We start from the raw sequence: 25,005 nt of genomic DNA on the forward strand, positions 1-25,005 counted from the left end.
GCTTGAAAACCAAGAACATGGCAACTGAGACATCAACACCCACTAGGAATTTGACCTATATTTCATGTTTTATTCTCTAGGTCATTATCAAGAGGTTAATTATTCATGAATACAGTGAATAACAGAGAACGAAATGTATTCGTGTAGAATGTTTGATAAACGAGAGAGATGCAATTATGAAGGTGAAGAGAAAGTGAACATAGAGAGAACAGATATGGATGCAGGCCATCATCCCCTGCCAGGAAGTTTCTTTAGCCCTTCCCCCACCAAAATGGTTTTATGTCATAGGAAATCTTCCACAGATGCTCCAGCCAGACCTGGGTATTCCTAGAAATTCAGAGATAACATGTGCGAGGAAGATGTGGGGTACAATGACCCGATTTAATCAGGTTCCTCCTGCCTTCGCATCTTAAAACCGGACCGGAGCGATCGGAAATTGAAAGACCCATTATGATTATTATATAATTTTTCTTTTTTTTTCCTGAAGGTTAAATTGCAACCATCTGTTAGATTATAAATAAGCAAAGACATAATTCCCCCTTCCCCCAATGCACTGGCCGATCATTCTCATATTTCATCAAGAAACCTGGACTACACTTGGATGCCGTATTGATTCATATGGTAAATTATTAGATTTCAGGTATAACTTTTGTCTCATGGAGATGTATTCTTTCTTACAATCTCAAGTCATCATTTGAAAAATAAGGGTCACTCCATACTTCGAAATAGGGTTCTCATGCATGCAGAGGGAACCAGTTCTTATGTGGTTCCTGAACTTTAAAAAAAAAAAAGAAAAAGTGGAAATACTAGTAAAGTATGTTTGCTCTAAGTTCCATTGAGTATGGATTAGGTTACAAGGATTGGAAGACTGCAGGTGGGGAAAACTTGAGTTATAACAACAGTTATACACACACACACACAATACAACTATACATATACAGGAGGGAACAGACCGCCAGCACTGCAGGAGATAGAAGACTTCCGGTGCAGGGAATAAGTCAAGAACACAGGAGATAAAGCCCTCCCCCCCTTTTTTTTTTCTTCTATATCTGCATTACTTTATGATTACTGTTTGTGTGTTGCTGGGAGAGAGTTTTACCCTCGTGTGTCGCCCCCCGTCTCTTAACCTTGTAATATATGTGTACCATGTCTTTATGTCTAAGTTTATATACACATGTGTAAACACCTAAGCCAGGGATCCATCTAATGAGAGGAAGATGAACACCTGGGTTGGGTGCAGGCTGACTACCGCTAACTGCTACATTCCTGTAACCCAAACTTTATCAATCCTAGGCTGGGCTTCTGTGTCTTCACTTTCTGTAGATATCTATTGAGCTACTTCCATTTTACTTTTATTAATCATAAGTCTTTTTTATCAGAGAGCGGCACACTGCAGGAGGAAATAGATAGCTAATGATACAGGAGGGAACAGAGCGAGCGGTACAGGAACAGACAGTGGATTGTGAAGGAAGAAACAGACACCCGGCTGTACAGGAGGGAACAGACAGCCAGCGGTTCACAAGGGAACAGATAGGCGGACCTGTAAGAGGTAACACTGTTGTGGTTCACATGTTTATCAATATCATCTCTGTGTCAGTACGTACGGAATAACAAGTTGAACGTAACTCTATTAGACGTATAGGTGTTAATATGTATGATTACTATGTGCAATTACTGTTTGATTACTATTGGATATCCATGTGAGATTACCGTTTGATTACTACTACTGGGAAATCGATTTACAATCGTGTGTTATCCATCTCTTCACCTTGTATATCTCTGTGTGTCATCAACCCATGTGTGGCGTACAGGAAGGGAGTTTTACACTAGGTGGCGACCCATCTCTCCCAGCATCTTTATATGCATATGTGCGTTTGTGCCACTTACATACTAATGGCGCTACTTCCATTGGCTCCACTGGGTTATTGATGTGGGACATTTTTTAAACAGATGTTTACCTTAGATGTGTAATACCGCACAGGTAGACTATAATCAAACGTCTGGCAGCGTTATTACAACAGCTGCGGTGTGTCCCAGCGTTGGTCCATGTCCTCAACAGTGTGTAGTGTCCCAATGTTGACTGAGTCATGACCTCGGCACAGCTGAAGTTGTGTTCCGGCGTTGGTCCATGTCCTCAACACATCTGTTGTAGTGTCCCAATGTTGACTCATGACCTCGGCACAGCTGAAGTTGTGTCCCAGCGTTGGTCTATGTCTTCAACAGTGTAGTAATGTCCCAATGTTGACTCATGACCTCGGCACAGCTGAAGTTGTGTCCCAGCGTCGGTCCATGTCTTAACACAGCTGTAGTAGTGTCCTAATGTTGACTCATGACCTCGGCACAGCTGAAGTTGTGTCCCAGCGTCGGTCCATGTCCTTAACACAGCTGTAGTAGTGTCCCAATGTTGACTCATGACCTCGGCACAGCTGAAGTTGTGTCCCAGCGTTGGTCCATGTCCTTAACACATCTGTTGTAGTGTCCCAGTGTTGACTCATGACCTCGGCACAGCTGAAGTTGTGTCCCAGCGTCGGTCCATGTCTTAACACATCTGTAGTAGTGTCCCAGCGTTGACCCATGACCTCCACATTTGTAGTAGTGTCCCATGACCACAACATAGTTATAGCTGTGTTCCAAGGTTGACCCATGACCTCAGCACATACAAGTACTAACCAAACTAGGAAGAATTATATATATATATATATATATATATATATATATATATATATATATATATATATATATATATATATATATATATATATATATGCCGAACAGTTGTGGAATCGTGGATCATTAAGGAAATCAAATCTACATGAGTGTACATGATGGATGATTTTACATATATGTATGCAGCGCATGTTTGTTGGAAACATCAGATTTTCAGATGAATGTTTTTATTTATATCACTCTGAATTGTATGAAAAAAAAAATCTTACCGAAAAGGTTACCAATCGAAATTCAGACATCTGCCGCTGTTGAACACCTGTGTGCTCAGAATTATACACCCCAGCAAGCCAGCAAACACTGACGTTGTACGAGAGTTAACCATGAGCAGGACAAGATAAAAGATTCGATCACCCTGGGTGATTTTAATCTTCCGGGCATCAACTAATGGCAGATTTTCACAGGTGTCGAAAGAGTCATGTAGGCTTATCAATAACAATTTGACGAAAGCACAACCTCACCATAAGTTTTGACTTTTAGTCCCCCATGGTGTAGGTTTTGACTTTTAGTCCCCCATGGTGGAGTAGACATGGCCACCTTCCCCTCCTGGGGAAGGAGAGTAAAGCAAATTTATGATAATTATTATTATGATAACCCCATACTTTCTTTTTATGGGGATCATGTAGCATTGAGACGGCGCTACAATCAGCAGCAGGGGAATGATAGACTCGTATGGAGAAGTTCTTCGATGAAACCGTGTTTTTATGTATATTTAAGTATTTAAACAGAGAATTGTGTCATAATTAATTCAATCAGCCATTTGGCTTGCGATCAAGGTAAGTGAACTCTTACCTACATGGCACAGGAATGTATATATATATATATATATATATATATATATATATATATATATATATATATATATATGTGTGTGTGTGTGTGTGAATATGTGTGTAATCCCATTGCCAGGAAACAGCATAAAGAAAACAGACTTCCATTTTCTCTGACGATGTCGGAGAAAATTTCCCGTTTTTTTCTTTTTTGATTCGTGAGGAACCTGAGATATGAAGGTTAGTGACAGATCATTAATTATCTTTGATATGTTAATTTTGTCACCTGCTGGTAATTATTAACTGATCGATTGGGGCTTACGCAATACCACCACCATTTCCGTGACGCATTATCACCATTAGCCCCATGACACTATGACCATCTGCCCTATGCCCTGTAACATAGCACTACTACTACTACTACTACTACTACTACTACTACTGCTACTACTACTACTACTACTACTACTATCACTACTACTACTACTACTACTACTACTACTACTACTATTAACTAGTTCAGCGCCCATGACCCACTACCACTAACCCTTTGCCCCATGACCTACCACCCCATGCATTAGCGATAGATATGGAAATGATTCATGTTACGTTCGAGGAAAAACGAAGCAGCTAGGCTAGTGTGGTAGCGATAGATAAGGGAACGTAGAGCAACAAATTCAGCTCGTGTGTATTAGCGGTAGATAACCAAGCGATTTGTGCTACGCTCGGAGCAAGGGCGAACACCTTCAATAATATACAAATTCTTCATGAAAGTTCTACTCTCTTCACTGTACACGAAGAGTTAAGCGCCCTATGGTCTCTTGACATACAAGATGAACTATATTTTCCAAGTTCGCCCACTCTTTTTAAGTTTGCTCCCTTAACCATAACAGGTCACAGGTAGCGCCTAGCGCCCTTAGCTCTCGGCAAAGACCACTTTAAAAAGCACCTACTACAGGTAGGTCATGAGCCAGTCTCTCCAGCAGTATCGAGCAGGTGGCCAACGTTCTTCCTTTAGCTTCCCGCTGGGGATTAGAAGCCCTCCGTGCTTGGCTTTGTTGAAATAGAATATTTATTTTTCCAGAAAGGAAGACTTTCCTTTATATCCTACGACCACAACTATAGGCATTACAACCCCATACCCCATGACGGACCCCTATCACCGCTCCTACAGCCCGTGACACGTCACAACACCACCCCCCACCACGCCCCGTGACACGCCTCCCCCCCACACACACCCAGCGACACACGACCCCCACACCCCGTGACGCAGCAGCACCAGCCTCACTCTCCTTGTGCAATAATCCTCACGCTTCACACACACGTCCATAACCCAGAATAATGGCGCCATTATCTAAATGAACCCGATATAATAAAACACCTTTCAGCCACTTCGATTAACTGCTATCTTCAAATCTGACGGCAGAGAGTGATCTCCGTGCACAGGATATGTGCTCTCCGTGGTGTGAGAGGTGGTCCAAACCCGCAGAAGGTGGTAATGGATAGAGTACTCGAGTATCCGGAGCGTCAGCAGACGGTGGCTGATCGTGCCAGAACCTTCGTCAGCGTCGCGCGCGGGAAGTGACCCCTGGGCTGGGCCTGGGCATCCCCAGCGGGAGGTGGGTGGGATGGTGTTTCTGGGGCCCTCCCACCCACCCCAGGGTGATCCCAGCCACCCCAGCCAACAAGACAGTGGAAAGAATGAAAGTATAATAGTGACGAAAAATGGCTCAGTCGCGTTTAAATCATTCTATTTTTTTTTTTTCTTTGTGCTTTGGAACATGTCTGGAGAATGTTAGTGTTTGTGGTGGTTGGTGTTCGACTTGCAGCCCAGGTCCACAGGCCAGGTTTGGCCTGCACCCCATTATTCTACTAGGGTCCAGCAACCTGCCATGGCCTGCACCTCCTAGTCACCAGGGGGTTTCACTAGTGTGCGGGGCAACTGTATATTAACGAATCGAAGGAAACATAATCAAATACTATATCAGTAACGAGGAAATACATGTCGCAATCCGCTTAATAAACCCTCCATCCTTAACATATATAAACTTAAACCAATTTGCTTTGTGCTACAGCGTTAGTTCACAGTCGTCTGTATTCGCTACTTTAGCTTCTGCTTGCTGGGGCTGACAGAGTGTGTGCTACTGCCTCACATGATTACGTGGTCGGTGAGAAGTGAAGGGCGACGAGGCGTGGTAATGTCTGTTTCTTTCCCTACCTACACCGCTTCGCTTTGGAATGCCTTACCTTCTCATGTCCTTCCTAACGTTAGCTAAGTCACGGGTTCACCTTATCTAAAAGGTAAACAATCCACTTCCTCCAAAACTATACTCCCAGAATATCTTTTTCCCTTTCTGTTTTCTACATTTTTTTTTAAGCCCGTACACATTTACATAAGGCAAGGTATCGATGTAGATTATTTATCCTTAGTAATAGTGAAATAATGACAGGTAATAGTGTATTAAAAATGAGGAGAAAAAAAGAATGTGTATTATATTCTCTCGCCAAAAGTGAAATTTTACAAGTCAGGTAAAGGGAAACGTTCCAAACCCAAAACCTGTTTTGTTACCAGTGACATAAATTGGGGAAAATCTATAACTTGAGTTGTGTTGGCTCATACGCCTTACGGTTCTTTTGAGATGACGACGGACGTTACGCCATTCAATTCTTAACCCTGCCCTGAGAGAGTGATGGAGAAAGCCATCCTAGACTGTCCACATAGCCGCCACAAAAAGCATGGGGAGTAAAGTCCTTATGATTATACGAGGAACTGAATGCGTGTGGGGCGGCCCCCGCCCCACACGCCGACCTCCTGCTTCAAGCCCCAAAGGGCCTTGACGCGCGCGTAATTTCCACGTATTTTGGTCGTGCGTCACTGTCTCCCCCGGGTGGGGGACATGGTGACGCAAACTCCCTTCCCTGGCCACGGGGGTCCTCTATCATAGCATCGTAAACACGAAGTTAGAATATTGCTGTAGTCTTATTTGTAGACTATCTTACACTACCAGGCCCCACGCACATACTCGTAGGCACCACATACTGTCAGGTCCCACATACACACTTCCTTCCAGGCTCCACATACTATGTCAGGTCCCACATACACACTTCCTTCCAGGCTCCACACACTATGTCAGGTACCACTCACGCACACTGTCAGGTCCCCACATACACACTCCCTTCCAGGCTCCACACGCGCTGTCAGGTCCTTAATACTCACGCACTCTGTCAGGTCACCACGTACAAACGCAGTCCCAGGCTCCACACACGGTGTCAGGTCCCCCATACACACGCATTCTGTCAGGTCACCACGTACACACTCAATCCCAGGCTCCACACACGTTGTTAGGTGCCACATACATATGCATCCCAGGCTCCACACACGTTGTTAGGTGCCACATACATATGCATCCCAGGCTCCACACACTCTGTCAGGTACCACATACACACGCACTCCCAGGCTCAACACACTCTGTCAGGTACCACATGCACACGTACTCTCCAGCTCCACACACACTGCCAGGTCACACACACACACACACACACACACACACACACACACACACACACTGCCAAGCTTCATACACATGTCAGGTTCGATACACACACTCCCAGGCTTTACACCTACTGCCAAGTCCTACACACACACTCTCGGGTTCCACACACCCTACCAGACCCCTCACACTCTTCTTCCTCTTATTATTAATCCTAGATAATCTGTTTGAGCCATTTAAAAGGAAATGTAAAGGTTCGTTAAACCCTGAGTTTCGGCCGTCAGCACTCATACGACATATAGATGGTATGAAAATACATTTACGTAACGTTTGAGGTGCGAATCCCTCATACTCGTGGGGCCCCACATGTGTATGTTCGATGATGATATACATACGTCTCCAATCTATATACAGCTCACGGATTATATGCACCATGTGTAACAACAGCTTCGTCACCTGCTGTATCTCACGTCTGGCACCGGCAGCAAGGAGCAGCGGGTGAAGGGCATGGGTGAATGGGGAGTTGGGGTGGGGGTTCAGCCTGTCACTGAGATGTGGGCCTGTGAAACCTGATTTTTGTTGTATGCTCTGTTTTCCGTTCCCTCTAGCCACAGAAGCTGTTGTTAATGGCTCTATGGCGGGATGACTGGTGTCCTGGTGTTGGTCGTTTAATGTGGGGGAATGGTATTCACTGTGGGGGAGGGAGGGTATGCGTTGTGTGGGTGAGGATGTTTCAGTATGGGGAATGCTGTGTGTGTAGTGTGCATTCGGTCTCTGTCGATTGTATGGGTCATTGCAAGGGCCATCCAACGCCAGAGTTACAACCGCAAATCGAATATTTTTGAACAACTGAAGAGTTGATGATTCTGTGCACTCGCTCAGTGGCGTACGTGGGGCCCTTGTGGGATCTGTGGGGAACCGAAGGACGAGCGCTGTGTTACATAGTCGACTGTCAGTATATGACAAGTAATTTCTAGATTCTAGGTTATGGACACAGATGACTTAGTAACTCCAATACCAGCCGTAAATTACGATGCATAACAAATGGCTTCCAACCAAAGTCCCGCAGATTTCCTATATTTTTCTAACAATGTATGATACATAAGAAGTCGCTGGAATTTACTATCATAAAACACTCGTTCTTTTTTTTTAGATTTAAAATAAAAAAGGCTTTTGACAGCCTATCAAGAATTATACTTGAGCTAACTCGTGGATTTGAATACAGCCTAACTCGTAATCTGAATACAGCCTACATGAGATTCTCGTAGGAATGTACGAAACAAATAGAATGACTTATGAACTTCGTGAATATGGCAAAGATCTATTTCTTTAATGAAAGACTTTGCTAAGTGAGGTACGAATACACATGGAAGAGCATTTTTTCACGTTGTAAGCGAGAATATTGAGTGTAGGTAACAAATACCTCGACATATGCAAGATAATGTTTGTGATACACTCATGAGTAGGAATACCAGTTGCCGCTAAGTTGAATGGTGTAACACTTTGGGAAGTTTGCTTTCCAAATCACCTGCCAAACGTTTGAGAATCAAGTGACTCTTGTTGTGCACGAGGGAAGAGAGAATATACATCAATGCAAGAGAAAACGAAGTTTAGTTTCCTTCAATACCTGGATCACATTAATATAGGAGAAACCTTTTTTTTTTTTCCCCCTTCAATACCTGGATGTCTGTTTTGAGCAAGAGGCATTACACGAGGCTGAGGTAAATAACCGGATAAAAATGTGGGGCATTTATAGATATATTTCCCTCCCCAACGCACCCTCTCCTTAGATAGAAGTATGTGCCAAAAAAAAAAAAAAAGAGACACCAAGTCATCATATATTATCAAACGAGATTGTGACGTCCTTTTGTTTTTGAAATGCTTCGAAGCCTGAACCTTGCAACATCAAAATGAAAAGCAAAGTTCAGGTTTGCTATAAGGCAAGGACCTGTGCCTAGAAAAGAACGAAGAAAATATGGATTGGATAGTGTATTTTTTTTTAAATTGATCCGAGATGGTTCGGTGATAATAATGGAAGATAATACATTGCCTGTGGAAATGGTATTAGCGAAGGCTTGACCGTAAGGAGACCTAGCTGGATATACCAAACAGACGTGTGTGTGTTCAAGGTCTGGTAGAGGCTATAGCGGTAAGAGCATTATCCCTAGAAGTGATGAAATGTCATGAAGGCTCTTGGCCTACCGAGATGATGATGATGATAGCAACTGCCAACACTGTAGAGGTGAGGACAGTGTCCATAAATTCGTGGTGTTTCCTCTCATCTCCCACCCCACTTTATTTTGCCGACTGATGATGATCCGGAGGGAGAAGTGGGTGGAGGTGGAGGTGGAGGTGGTGCTTCTGGCTTTGATAACCTGTTTCTCCCACTGTATAAGCGAAGTCAGCAGATGACCTCATCATGGCCCATCAGGTCTCATATTTGTTTTTGTTTTTTTCTGTGGATGTTTCCTGCCCTTAGAAACTAATGGTTCCTAAGGCTCGTTCAGACTACTGCAGATGCCATGTCTCTTGTAGGGACATCTAAGAGGGTCACCTGGAATATCTACTTGCTCCCTGGACTTACTGGAGTTCCAGACACTCTGATATAAAAATGTAAAGCTATTTGCTTAAAATCACATATATTTGTTTTGAAGCTCCAAGGAAACTAGATGTGTTCCACATTTGTGCTGGATATGTCTGTATGTTGTTACTCCGTTATATATATATATATATATATATATATATATATATATATATATATATATATATATATATATTTTTTTTTTTTTTTTTTTTTTGTCTGTTTCCTTGCGCTACCTCGCTAACCCGGGAGACAGCGACAAAGCAAAATAAATAAATGAATAAATAAATAAATATATATATATATATATATATATATATATATATATGTATATATATATATATATATATGAAGTCTGTTGGGGATGAGAGAGCTTGGGAAGTGAGTCAGTTGTTGTTCGCTGATGATACAGCGCTGGTGGCGGATTCATGTGAGAAACTGCAGAAGCTGGTGACGGAGTTTGGTAAAGTGTGTGGAAGAAGAAAGTTAAGAGTAAATGTGAATAAGAGCAAGGTTATTAGGTACAGTAGGGTTGAGGGTCAAGTCAATTGGGAGGTGAGTTTGAATGGAGAAAAACTGGAGGAAGTGAAGTGTTTTAGATATCTGGGAGTGGATCTGTCAGCGGATGGAACCATGGAAGCGGAAGTGGATCATAGGGTGGGGGAGGGGGCGAAAATTTTGGGAGCCTTGAAAAATGTGTGGAAGTCGAGAACATTATCCCGGAAAGCAAAAATGGGTATGTTTGAAGGAATAGTAGTTCCAACAATGTTGTATGGTTGCGAGGCGTGGGCTATGGATAGAGTTGTGCGCAGGAGGATGGATGTGCTGGAAATGAGATGTTTGAGGACAATGTGTGGTGTGAGGTGGTTTGATCGAGTAAGTAACGTAAGGGTAAGAGAGATGTGTGGAAATAAAAAGAGCGTGGTTGAGAGAGCAGAAGAGGGTGTTTTGAAATGGTTTGGGCACATGGAGAGAATGAGTGAGGAAAGATTGACCAAGAGGATATATGTGTCGGAGGTGGAGGGAACGAGGAGAAGAGGGAGACCAAATTGGAGGTGGAAAGATGGAGTGAAAAGGATTTTGTGTGATCGGGGCCTGAACATGCAGGAGGGTGAAAGGAGGGCAAGGAATAGAGTGAATTGGAGCGATGTGGTATACAGGGGTTGACGTGCTGTCAGTGGATTGAATCAAGGCATGTGAAGCGTCCGGGGTAAACCATGGAAAGCTGTGTAGGTATGTATATTTGCGTGTGTGGACGTGTGTATATACATGTGTATGGGGGTGGGTTGGGCCATTTCTTTCGTCTGTTTCCTTGCGCTACCTCGCAAACGCGGGAGACAGCGACAAAGTATAAAAAAAAAAAAAAAAAAAAAAAATATATATATATATATATATATATATATATATATATATATATATATATATATATATATATATATACCAACACGACACAGAAAAAATTGTTTCTAACGAAGGCCATCTGAGGTGAAAACAAAAGTACAAGGGAAAGGAAAATAGAAATTATGGAAACCGCGGCTGTTTCTGGAAACAATTACCGGAAGAGGAAAGGAAGGAGGGAATTCCACAGCTTAGCCGTTCGAGGGAAGGATGAGATAAGAAGGTATCTAATTAATCTATCCTCGTGTGGCTGATTTGAGGTCAATATGATAACCATCATTACCAGGTATGAGACTTGCTGCTTTTACGGTACGTGCCAGCAGCATCTTCATACCCTAGCTAGGACTGATCTACCCTAAGAGAACCTTTTTGTTATAGTATGTTATACCATCAGACATCATGATAGTAGTGGGTATCCTTCGATTTTGGCTCCTTTGGTGTATTATTCAGTTCCTCTTTGAGTCAGTCCGCTCCATGTTATTCTCCCGAACGCGAAAATGATAGATTTGTTTTACTATTGTCTTTCTCTTTAGTTTAATTCGAAGCCGTTCAGTTCATTGTGACAGTATACTATCATTGTAAATATCTAAATGCTTAACCGGGGTCGTTAAATAAAGTATATACTACTACGTATTTCCAATGTGATCCCATGATTCTTTTAAAATGGTTTAGGGCACAAGGTAGAAAATGCTTAGAGTGCAAATGTACTGTTGACCTAGATATAAAATTAGAATGATATCATGACATAAAAAGATCATATTAAATAGCTAAGCACAGTTACTACTACCAGTGTCATAGAAACAGAAGGGGCTAGACATCAAGATCAACTGTACCAACTTGATTTTTTTTTAAAAACTTTAAATCTAATGCTTGAGAAAACTCAATTAAAGGAATGACGATGAATTATGTACTGTAAACGTGAAATTAGACATGAACGAAGAGGAAAAGATAGGAGGGAATAATAGCAAGGGAAAGAAAGAAGAGACTAGGAATTTGGAAAGATCATTAGGTGGTTTGAGATGACGTAGTTGGGAAAGCCTTGGTCCAAATAAGAGACTAGGAATTTGGGTAAGATCATTAGGTGGTTTGGGATGACGTAGTTGGGAAAGCCTTGGTCCAAACAAGAGACTAGGAACTTGGAAAGATCATTAGGTGGTTTGGGATGACATAGTTGGGAAAGCCTCGGTCCTGATTCGTCCTCGTGAACGGTGGTTTGGGATGACGTAGTTGGGAAAGCCGCCTTGTTCCTGATTCGTCCTCGTGAACAGCTCAGGCCACACGTCACACGTGATGGTGCCTTTACGGTCCTCAGAAGTGCCACCATGGACGAGGAAGCCAAAATGATAAAAGAATGCGAAATTGATCTTATAGTAGAGATCTACCCTACAATGATTAAACAAATATCGAAATTTTAATGATGGTAATTATTGAATACTTGCGTTTTTCTTTCGCTCGTAATACGTATGCGTGTTTTATGGTTGAATATACAATAATAATATGCGAGTGCATCTCTTGTGGTTTTTTTATGTAGTAATCTCTCTCTCTCTCTCTCTCTCTCTCTCTCTCTCTCTCTCTCTCTCTCTCTCTCTCTCTCTCAGAGCTGGCAGACACAGACACACACACACTGGGACAATAAAAACAAGATGATCACATCCGACACTCTTTCGTCACATTTACTGTAAAAGGATGTTTCATGGGAAATGGGTGATGATATTTCATAGAATGACTGAGCTGAAATATCAGTAATAGTAATGCATTACAATCATTCGCCATGCTTATATTAGACGCCAATTAGCTTTAATGTATACTGAAAAAAACATAAAAATGTCCATTCAGGTTTTCGGTATGAATTTATGTAATAACAACTTTCAAGAATAATTCCAAAGTATTTTTCAGTTCGTTATTATCAGCTTATAGCAATAGAATTAGTAGATTGGTGATACTTTCTTATTTTCTTGTTCCTGGGGTAAAGTAGCGACCAAGTCGACCAACAGTGTGGGGCCGGCACTCCAGTTGGTGCTAATGTTCAAACTCTGACGTCGAGAAAGTTTCAGAGCTGCTTCGTAGTAGGGCAAGTGGGTCACTGCTGGACGGCAAAGAAGCATAAAGATGTTCACGAGAGAAATAGAATTTCCATCTGTAGGTAAAAGTTTATTGCTCAGTCAAGAGAACGAAGGGGACGTGGGCTGTGTGGTGTGGGATGCAGCCATCGTCCTGGCCAAGTACCTGGAGAACCAATGTTTTCTACAGAAACCCCAGAATTCAGGTAAGACCCGTAGTAAACCTCCTGTATCATATGCATTTATTGAAAGAATATAATGTCTCAATTTTATTTCATATAAATCTTTACCGAGGACCATGGCAACAAGGACCCAGTATGGTAAGTACTAACTCATGACCATAGTTTTAATTGGGGTTTGGATTCTGAATGAAATTGCAATCCAGTGGTAGTGTAGTATTTAGAGAATGGAATAAGAGGGATAGAGCGTGAATTGGACCATTGCTGGTGTATTTCAATCTACGGTAAAGCGATAATAATGATGGTCCTGAAGAGTAGGGAAAATCCGATGGATTGATAACATAAAAGTAGGTGAACCACATAAAAAAGAACAATAGAACTTATGAAAATCTATCCTAACCTCCCCGGGCAATCGAGATGTGCTATATTATTTAGGATGTTTCCTCCAGTTTCTTTAGGTTTCAAGAAAAAGTATTACTGGTCTTTGATATATTGTAGCCCTTACATCTCGAAGAGCTGAGTTCACACGAGAATTCATGACGTGCATTTATGTAGGCTATAGTTAGGTAAGGTCCTTAGTTTACCTTAGATAAGGTCTTTTGTTTAGGTTTTTAGATTGTCATAAATTAGTTTTTAGGTCTTAAGAATCTAGTTAAGTATTATCCGATTAACGTAAGGCTGAAATGTAAGGAGATTGGTTATGAACTTGGGATCGGGACCTAGCATATGACCTGACAAAGGAACATAACTAACCATGAATACCGAACCTTACGTAGGACCATCTCTCTTGCCTGTTATGTAGAGAATCTGTTTTCCTCAGCAGTCTCAAAATTAGGATGACTTTATTATTTGGCTTACAGGAACCTAACTTAAGGACCTGACGTAGGACATTAGGTGATCATGTTCTGAGATCTTGTTTCATTTCACCAGAACAGTGAGGTACCTGCTGGATAGATTCATTCTCAGCAAGTATGCAGAATAATGGTATATTCAAATGAACCAGTAAAATGATTAAGGTGGTCGTAAAATTATATAAATTGGAGAAACTAGAAACTGAGACCATCCTTGCTGAATGGTATAAAGATATATATTCCAGGATCATTTCCCTAAACAGTTAATGAAAAATCATCTGTAATCAAACAAACATTCATTTGCATCCCAAATTTGTTTTTCAGGTGGTGATTCACTTTTATGGTAAAGTATAGAAAGGTGCTCCTTTCTGCCCATCTGCCCTTGGAATGTATACTAGGTGAGGAAGTTGCTAGACACCTGAAGACAAATCTTTATACATATTTGCCAATAATGGATCCATATCCTTAGCAGAATAGAAATTGCTGGGTTTTGAGATGAAGCCTTTTTAGATAATATTTTATTGTTCAAAGGGAAGGCTGTTCTGGTAAGGTAATATGGGAGGTATGGCAAGGAAAAATGGCTGGCTGAGTGGGTATACCACTGAGTAGTGCCATCTACTGTTAAGGGTGTGGTGGCCAAGGTGGGAGAGTGTGGTAGCCAAGAAGGCAGGAGAGTGGTGATGGTGAGGAAGGGAGAGAGGGCTTGGTGGTGGTGATGTGGTTTTAAGGGAATGGAGTGGTAGCCCTCCGCTTGATAGAACAGGTAGTGGCCCATAGGACTCTGATCTGTTAGTATCTACCAAGGTAAGATATTGCTTATTACCACTTTTTATTGGTTATCTTGACATGCAGTGTATACTCAAATGTTATTTGGGTCATAAGTTACTCAATTTTAATATTATCCAATTTCTGTCTTTCAGATGTATATCATTACAGGAAACTAGTAAAACCCCCTGCTTATCTTTTCCATTTTTAAGTACTCCTGAATTAGATTGTAGACACTGATAATGTTTAACATGACCGAAATAGATGTGAGCAGGTTTTTGTACTGCTTCGATTAAGTTGTAAGTTACATATACTGTACACGTGAAATAAAGGTTATCCTGTTATTTTAGTCATTTAAAGGTTATCTTGTTATTTTAGTCATTTTCTTAATGCTGATTGTTGTGATTTTTCAAATTGGTAAGGAGGAAATTTTGATATGGAGTACAACTAATTTTTCTTGTGAACAGATATCATGTTCCTCTACACGATGATGTAAGATTACAGAGAGGAAGGAAGAATAATTTCAGTAAGGTTAGATTATTGTAAGGTATTGTACAAGTGATAGCTTTTTAAGGTAGATTTACTCTGGATCTCCAACTCAAAGTCCTTAGGACTAACCATTTTTCAAATTATGATAATTTTATGTCATAGTTACGTATGTTTCTGATGGAGTTTCTGTTTTTTTAATATTATTTATGTGTATGTAAAAATACACTATATAAAACTATGTAATCGAGATTATTTGCCTCCATTTCTGACAAGTGTTATAAGATAAAGGTAGAGTTTGGAAAGTTAAGGAGATAAAGTGCTTAGGCATAGATGCATCCTATTTAAGGACAGAGTAAAGACAAAAACCACAGAAAACAGAATTTGAAGCTCATGTTCAATTTTGAATTTATGGATATTCAGATTCTTGTATACTTTATCAGACTATGGATACTTGGGCTGGAGATCTTGTACCCCTGCTGGTTAACATTGAAGAACAGTGTACATATTTGGCATGATGCTGTTAAAAGATAGCAGCAGGTGTCCAAATCTGAAATTTCGTGCATTTGGCAGGATTGTGAGTTGATGCTTTTTTGTGTGAGTTCAATTGGTAAATTTTACTAACTCCCAGTGCAGTCTTACCTGTGATGATACTTTTGTCTCTATTACTATAGGCTCTACGTTGGTAACAGCTTTAATATAATGAATTTGTAGATGTGTCCTTCTGCATTGTCTCTATTTATGTTTGCAACATAAGACATAATTTGTCTTCCATTTACTCACTTATGTTATTTGCTTTGAATTTTTACTTATATTCACATTAATTGAAATGTTAGTTTCACTTGGTCTGTAAAGTGGAAAGGTAAGAAGCACTTTTTTCAAGTGTGTAAGTCCATGTATCACTTTTAAGATAGCTGGATTCGGGTTCAGGATGTATGTGCATGATGTTCAGAGGCTGTATGTACCTGATTCACCCTACTGAATTGGGAATGGAATAAGAATTATTCACAAACTTATAGATAAAACCTTTACATCCCACTTGATAATTTTTTTCGTTGAGATGAGCCTATATGGGATGTCTAAAAGAACTGTAGTATTTACGTTACGATTGGCCGTGACAATGGTGAAAGGATATGAGAATTATTTGCATCAGAAGGTATGAGGGGTGCAAGTACATTCTTTAAGAATAAAGATGCTTATGAATACATATTGTACGGGCAGGGGAGTTAGGTCAGACAAGAATTTTTTTTTCATGGATAGGGGAGAAAGAATACTCCCCACGTATTCCCTGTGTGTCGCAGAAGGCAACTAAAAGGGAAGGGAGCAGGGGGCTGGAAATCCTCCCCTCTTGTTTTTAATTTTCCAAAAGAAGGAACAGAGAAGGGGCCAAGTGAGGATTTCCCTCAAAGGCTACCTCGCTAATGTGGGAGATGGCGAATAGTATGAAAAAAAATATATAAAAAAAACGTAAGACCCTATCTTTAAGGGTTTGTGTGACTGTAAGGCTGAGCTACAATCAGTAGTTGTGAAATGATGGACTTGTTTTCAGGGAAAAGTTCTTCAAAGAGATTGTACTTTGATTTTACAACTTTCCCAGAGGTGACTTTCCACTTACGGAATAGTCACAATAGTGTGCTTGATATACAGTCTATGACAGGGTTGGGAGGGGGTTTGTTAGTAATACCATATGTAGGCTAGTTTTTTATTGTAAATGGCAGAGGACTAAAAAAGTAGATAAGGAAAAGATGAGAAGGATAAGAGTGGAAAAAGTTTATGGAGGTAAAACTTACCTTGATGTTAGGTGAAAAGCCGAGATAGTACAAAACAGTACTGGGTGAGGCTGATACAGTTTACAACAATTCTTGGAGCCTGCTTGGAAGGTGTTTGGTTTAGTATGTATGAGTTGTGGAAAGAGGGGCACAGCATGATGAAGATTCAAGATAGTTGGTGGAGGAGAAAAAGGGCTGAAAAGGAGCTGAATCACCCAGAAAACATTGATGAATGGAAAGCAAAGTGTAGAGTAGGAAATGAATAGAAGGGTTGTAATGTTGGTATATTTACCAATAAATGGAAAGCAATGAGGATCTTGGAAGAAGAGTGGAAATAAGAAGTTAAGAGAATAACAAAATGTTTTGGAAGAAAATGAGTAAAAGTAAAAGAAAGATACTTGTAAGAAGTAATAAGTGTATTAGACAAGTCTGGGGAATGCTGATATTAAAAGGTAAAGATTGTAAGAGATGGAAGTTAATATTCTGAAAAACTGATTGGAGATAATGGTGAGAGAGCTGTCTGTTTGTTATATAGAAACAGAAGTAAGGAGAGAGACAGGTGGGTGTTCAGGAGAAGACATTTCAAAAGACAAAGTAAGAGGATTATTATGATAGTTAAAGTTCCTAAGAAATTGAAAATCTGGTGATATATGTGGAGTGATGAGCAAAATTGTGTGATATATGTGGAGTGATGAGCAAAATTGTGAAAAGTGGAGGTAACTCAGCTGTGGAGTGGATATGCAAAGTGTGTATGGAAGCATGGAAAAGTGATCATGTGTTTGATGACTGGGTGAAGGCAGTAATTGTTCAAGTATATATCTTATTTAAGGACTTATCTCTGTGAAGCTTTTGTCCATGGTTGGAGGCTTCAATAATTGAAAGAACTGTTCTTTTTATTACAGAATTGATTTTTATACAGCATGTCATGTAAAGTTGCTTAGAATTGTGGTATGTATTCAGTATGTATTAACATCGATAACAAGAAAACCTCATTCATTTTTCTAAACTTTTTTTTTGCAAGCAATTAATCTTCCTTAATTGGATTCTTGTGTGTAATCTAACATGGGTGTTTTGCCTTCTGCTTAATAATTCTTGAAAGCATATGATTATTTTATTGTAGGATTTGATTCAGTATCTGAGATAAACTGTCTTAATTCTTCTCCATTTTTGTTTATTCACTTAGAATCATTGTAATAAAAACCACTTTGAATATGAATCTTGCAAATGTTTAGGTTAGAAAGCTCTCAGATAGAAATGCATCCATAGATATTTCATTGTGAACATTTGTCCATTAATGATCTCTTTATGACATTTGCTTATACATATTTATGACCTTAGGTATGAGTTGTAGAGCTCGATACTAATTAATGTAAATTTCTGCAGATATGAAGAAACCTTTACTCTTTGGCTGCCATGTGGTAGAGTTGGGAGCTGGGACTGGTTGTGTAGGCCTTGCTGCTGCTCTTCTGGGGTTAGTTTTTATAAAGATATTTTCTCGTTGCAGTTGGGTTGGATTAGGTACATTCTACCTATCAGATCACTCATAAAAATAGAAGTGGGATGTAAACTTGCATGCAAACGTAAGTGCCTCATCCTTTTTTTTTTTTCAGATGCAAATGCAAGTGCTTCTTCCTTTTTTTTTCAGACTAAGATTTGTCAAGTGAGACTTAGATCTCCATTTGAACCACCTCCATACAAAAAGATGCTTTATGTCCTTCTGAACTGAAATAATTTCTCTGGTATCCTCATATGAAAAAATGTTGCCATAATTGATTCCCTTACATCTATCCCTCTCATCCATGATGTAGCTCTCCTGCCTCTCCACTTTGATGTTGTTTATAGTAGGAATGTAATGAAAGTAAACACAATTAAAAGAGAACCTTTGGGATGTCACCATGTTAGTTTAAATGGTGAAGAACGAAGCTGTGAATGGTTTTAGGTATTTGGGAGTGAATTTCAGTAAGGACAGTAGTGTGAAAGCTGGTGCTGCAATTAGAGATAGGCAAGAGGAGGAAATTAAGATTGTATCAAAGCTCTGTTAAATGAAAAAAAAAAAATTACAGTTTGCAAAAAGCTTGCATGAGGAATTGCTCTACATGTCTTAGATTTATGGATGTAAAATATAAGTTTATGCAGGCCAGTATTGGTAAGGAATGTGATTAGTAGTGATAGATGGCATGCATAGTATGGTTGGAACTGGAAAGATACGTAAAGACTAAAGGTGTGAGGATATGTGATATCAAGAAATTATTAGTATACAACATGAATGAAAATCTTTTAGGATGGTGTGTTCATATAAACTGTATGGTAAATGAAGATAAGTTGGTCAAGAAGAATTATGATTATAGTTGAAGCTCTTAACTTTTATTCATCTCTAGTTGTAACTTCAAGTATTTCCAGCATTAGGGGCTTATTCTTTCAAAAGGAAGTGATAATCCATGACTTCCATTTATGTTAAGAATGTCTTGCACCTGTTACTTTACTATGTCCTTTTCAGTAATCTTTGCTCCCCATTTATATAGACTCTGCTTCATATTTCACTTAGGTACATTATAGTTTCCATCTTTTATTGTCATTCTGTCCAAATGTATGTAATACATCATACTCATTTATCTTACCAACTTTCTATTGCCTTGTTTCTTATCATTGTAACTTTTCATTTTTCAACTCTTGTTTTGGAGAGAGGGTTGGGTCTGCAGTCTGTTAGGAGTCAGGGATCGTGGGAGGCAAGTCAGTTACCACTTGCAGATGGCATATCTCTGGTGTAAAACTCAAGTGAAAAACTGCAGAAGCTGGTGTCTGATTTAAGGAGAGTGTGTGAGAGGAGGAAACTAAGAGATAATGTGAATAAAAGTAAGGTAATGAGCTCTAGTAAGGGAGAGATGCAGGTTAATTTGAATGTGCGTTTGAATGGAGTGAACCTAGAGGAAGTGGAGTATGTTGAATACCTAGGAGTGGACATGACACCGGTAGAACTATGGGAGTTGAAATAAATCACTGGGTGAGTGAGGGCAGTGGGCCTTGGTGCATTTACGAATATGTGAAAAGAGAGCTGACTGCCTCTGAGGGCAAAGATGAGTATGGTTAATCGTATAATTTTTCCAGTGGCGCTACTTATGTATTCATCCTGTATCAGGTTATATTGCAAGTGAAAAATCACCTGGGAAGTTGCATCATCATAAATGGACGAAAAGGAGTTCAATCAGGTTGAGGAACTTCTCACTTCCAAAGGTGTTCATCATTTTTCAATACTTGATAGGTACACAGTCTTGAAGCTTCAGGATCCTCATAAAAGGGGTCCTAGGATTAAATGATTAAGAGATCAATTATACTCCATTTTTGATTTATAAAGCTGTATTGCAGTACTTTGTTTATTTGATTGCTTGTCTTTACTTATAATATGATGTTAAAGCCAAAGGAAAATGTTAAGAGTGTCCTCTTTAACAGGGCTTCTCATGTAACCATCACTGATCTGCCACAGTTTATTCCCCTTATGGGGAAAAATATCATTCAAAATCAAGATAACCTTCAGTGTGTGGTAGAGGTCAGGGAGCTAACTTGGGGCAACATGGAACAAGGCTCTGCTGTCAGCACTCCAGATACAATTGTGCTTGCTGATTGTATTTATTATGAAGAGGTTAGATGAAATTTTACCTAAGTGTATTTCTTATTTTGAGCATATGACTCTTATAGTATCTTAATCATATTCCTCATATGTGCCAGTGCTATAATTCCAGTAACCATTGTTCTTGCATGATTTAAGCTTTTATTGTGTTTTGTCAGTGACTTGTGGAATGCAATCTTATTTATAGATCATAAGAAAGTATTGACATGTTAAAAGAATGAAGATTAGAAATTAGTACATGAGTTAGTACTAGAATAACACTGAAGTCTAACAGATTAAAGACAGTGAAATATTTGGTTGTAGGATTTTCTCTTGTGCTAAATTCCTGTATGAATTAACACATTTGGTTTCACTACGGCTGTTTCTGAGGAATGAATATAGAGGGAGAAGGTTCTCCTTTCATTAGTTCATCTCCACTATGGCCATCAAAATCCAGTAGTAGATTTCTGTTAGTGTATTCCCTTATGATTAATACTCCTAAGGCATTTCATTTTCACTTTTCTTTCATCATCATAGGATTATAAGACATTTGGTGTATATGCTTCTGTTTGGTTAGTGTTGATGTTATAGTGAATGCCTGACTGTTTATGAATAAGCATGGAACATCGTGAAAATGGTGGTTAGAAAATGACCTTAATGTGACTGTTATTGTAGATCTACTTTGGAATTAACAATCATCATAAAATATTGACATCCTTAGAGGAGTGCAAGGTGACTGTTTTAGCAAAAACTTGCATTCTGTTGATTTAATTTCCATAAGAAAATCCTGATTTTTTTTTCTTTATTGTTTGTGCAAATATTCCAGATTTTCTGGTAAAAAAGATGTTGCTTGAAAGCAGGGCTTGTTAGAAGGTGTAGTATGATCTTATGAACATACAGGAAACACATTTGTAACATCAGGATGGTGAGACATTTAAGATAGACTTTGGATGGGTAAAGAAAGTGGACAGTTTAAGAGATGTAAGTATTTTAGGCGGTTATATGAACCAGAATTAAAGTGGTGAATTTTTTTCCATAAGTACACAGGTAATAAATTGGATAGAATAATCAAAGAATGTATTTGAGTGAGGCAAGTGTGAATAGAACAATTGAAAAAACAAAGATAAGGTAGGGGAACAGAATGAGACTAGGGTGTATTTGTATGAAAGGGTACCAGAGTGACATGACATGGAACATTAATGAACTGAGATGCATGATTCACAGACATGTAGGATCTTTATCAGTCTTAGTTTTACTCAGGAGGAATAGTCAAATCAGTTACAGGTAAACAGATGTTGTACTGTATATGTTTATATCGTATCATGCCATACTGATTAGTAATAGAGCGTGGTGCCTTGTAGTATGCTTTGTATATTTTTCTCTTCAGAAGTGCATTTTGTTTTTCTCATATTTGTACTGCATAGTACTACATCCTTGCCTGTTACTCTTGCAATATAATCAAAGCCAGTCTACTTCAAAATGTTGAAATTAGCTTCATTTCATTATGCTTACTTTCCTACTTCACTTGAAATACTCATTGCTTTGGGTTGACTTTCCTGCTTCATTAGTTATACTCACAGCCTTATGTAGACTTATGCATAATGTTCTCGCCTTCCACACATTCTTTGACACTCCCAGAACTTTTGCCCCCTCCCCCACCCTGTGACTCACTTCCGCTTCCATTGTTTCATCCTCTGCCAAATCCACTCCCAGATATCCAAAACACTTCACTTCCTCCAGTTTTTCTCCATTCAAACTTACCTCCCAATTGACTTGTCCCTTAACCCTACTGTACCTAATAACCTTGCTCTTATTCACATTTACTCTCAGCTTTCATCTTTCACACACTTTACCAAACTCAGTCACTTCCTATGTTAGCTGCCTTTATTCATTCCCGTCGCCACCCCACCACACATGCAATGACACCCCCCACCCCCCCGCATGCACGCGAGGTAGTGCTAGGAAAAGACTACAAAGGCCACATTTGTTCACATTTGTTCCGTGCATTATACATGCATGGAAACCACAGCTCCCTCTCCACATCCACATTTATTCTTTATTATTCTCCAATATAGTCTATCCTAAAATGATCTTGCTCACACCCATATGATATTCAAGCTGATGTGAATCTATATCTCTAATTCTAACAGTCACTGGAGCCTTTAGTGTCAACATTGAGAAGCCTCTGTGGGAGTGATACAACAATCATCGTGAGCTATGAGGAGCGCACTACGGGAGACAAACCTTGGCTACAGTGTAGGTTTTTTGAATTAATGGAGGAACATTTTAGGAAATACAAAGTACCTCCAAAAGAGCAACATGAACTGTATAGAAGTAGGGACATTCATATTTATAAGTTTTATTTAAGATAGGAGAATGCCAGTGCTAGAAAGAGGTACTTGCTCTCTACAACAGTTAGACTGATGTGCAGAATTTTTGACAGATTATGAATACAATTGGCAGCCATAGTGTTTCATAAAAATTTTGCTAATGCCTCTTATTTTCAGGTAGGAAGACATGAAATGATGAGGGTAGAGAGGTGATAATTTTTTCCTGATTCATTTTGGTTTTATATGTAGGAACTTGAAATGAAGGGATGAAAGAATACTTTAAACCGTCTGCTTAAAGTTTGCCAGAAAGATTGGAGCATCCCACATTAATCTGTATGGGTGAAATATATTCCCACATCATCAGAATGGCCAGTACACAACAAGCAAATGAGATGAATTTCTTAAATGAATGTAGAGTTAGGAAAGAGTAAAAAAATGGCATGAGAGGATTGTTTGAATTACAATACTGAGTTGTAATAACTAGTTAGATAGTATTGTGGAAGAACAAGAGAATATTTTAATGAAGAGAATGTGAAAATATTCCCTTCGTTAGCTAAGGGGAAAAGCTAAATGGAAGGACTGATTAAGGGAGTGTGTTTGTGGAGGGGCTTTTCAGTGGAGAATTATTGAGAAGCAATAGTGTCTTGGAGAGGTTCTGTATGAAGTTACCAGATGTAAAGTAGGAAAGTGTCCAGAATATGTGCAGTAGATAGATAAAGAAGTCGAAGACTTTGAAAATACAAAAGGCAGCTAAGTAGTATAAACATGAAATTGAAAAGTAAGTTTTGGAGTATAAATATAGAAAAACCCTGCATAAAGAAATTTTAGGAGTATAAATATGAAAATATAACCCAGTGCAGGACTATGAATGTGCAAAAAGTGATAAAACGAAAACCACATCTAGGAGAGTAGGTTTAGGAAGCTTAGTGATTTAATGTAACACCGTTCCAGTTGGTCATGATTCATGCTATATAAAAATTCCTTCATATCTATTTTTTCATGTCCTCTATGCCTTTTTCCTGTATTGCAGTTTTTTATGCAGAACCTTATTTTTTCTTTGTTACTCTTACACATAAGTACACTTTTCCTTTATCTTCCCTGTATGTTCTTCCATGATAGGTTTGGCATTATTCTGTACCAATTCTCTTACACTTCTAAATATGCTTATTAATTTGAACTCCTTCTAGCCTTCTCTCTTGTGTTTGTATCACCTCCATGCTCCATCTTTTGATTTACAATATACTTCCTATGCATTTTCAATAATTAATCCAATCTGCTTTCATAATTCTACATTCATATCTTAGCAATTCCATTAGCTGCTGTCATTTTACCAGCCTTTTGTGCTGTTATGGATGCAGTCATTGGCATACTTTATTGCAGGTTGTATCGTGAGTTGCAAGGAACCTTGTTAAAGTTAGTGGCTCAGTGTTTTCCTTCTTGATATTCCATCTCTATTTAATAAGTGTCTGATCAAGAAATGATGCAATGTAAAATATCCATGTTGATGAAAATGTGACTTCATGATAGAGAGATGTCCAGTTTTACTGGGCTTTATTATTACTAATTTTTTCCCTATTTCTTGATTATTGATTGATTACTTAGTTAAGTTTTCTGATGGCGTAAAACCTTTTCCCCTCCCAGCAATACACATAGAATGCCTGTGTCGCACATGATGAACAGTAATTTTCATTACATCCTGAATTAAAATATGTATTGTTTTGAGTGGTTAGCTCACTAGATCTGCCCCTTTTTTTCTCTGTTTACCTCTACTCTTAGTTATTTGATATTTTCATAATCTTTAACAAGGCATGTACTGTGGGACCTAGATGTTGTGTCAAACATACTACAGTTAGATTTTTCACGTATTGTGATTCGGCACATGAAGTATTATTTTCAAAGTATGTTACAAAAGATTTATATTTCATTGAAGTTAACTTTATGAGATATATTCTTGTATATACTTTTCAGGGAAATTTGAAAATAGAATATGCAACTGA

The 25,005-nt window shown here is 39.2% G+C and overlaps 1 protein-coding gene across 2 annotated transcripts in view; it reads left to right on the plus strand.

Annotated features, from left to right (window-relative positions):
* The window catches only part of LOC139763523 (protein N-lysine methyltransferase METTL21D-like), a 62,160-nt gene extending 37,155 nt beyond the window's left edge, over positions 1-25,005 (plus strand). The window contains exons 4-8 of one of the 2 annotated variants that reach the window (XM_071689697.1): positions 1,380-1,549; positions 12,937-13,230; positions 18,458-18,545; positions 20,522-20,711; positions 22,829-25,005. In XM_071689697.1, the coding sequence (XP_071545798.1) occupies positions 13,074-13,230; positions 18,458-18,545; positions 20,522-20,711; positions 22,829-23,050 (657 nt within the window). In that variant the 5' untranslated portion in view covers positions 1,380-1,549; positions 12,937-13,073 and the 3' untranslated portion in view covers positions 23,051-25,005. Of the gene's footprint in view, positions 1-1,379; positions 1,550-12,936; positions 13,231-14,378; positions 14,453-18,457; positions 18,546-20,521; positions 20,712-22,828 lie in introns of those variants that run through there. The other variant, XM_071689698.1, reaches the window with a different exon arrangement.

This window comes from Panulirus ornatus, chromosome 47 (genome assembly GCF_036320965.1).
Source record: "Panulirus ornatus isolate Po-2019 chromosome 47, ASM3632096v1, whole genome shotgun sequence".
Lineage (NCBI taxonomy): Eukaryota > Metazoa > Arthropoda > Malacostraca > Decapoda > Palinuridae > Panulirus > Panulirus ornatus.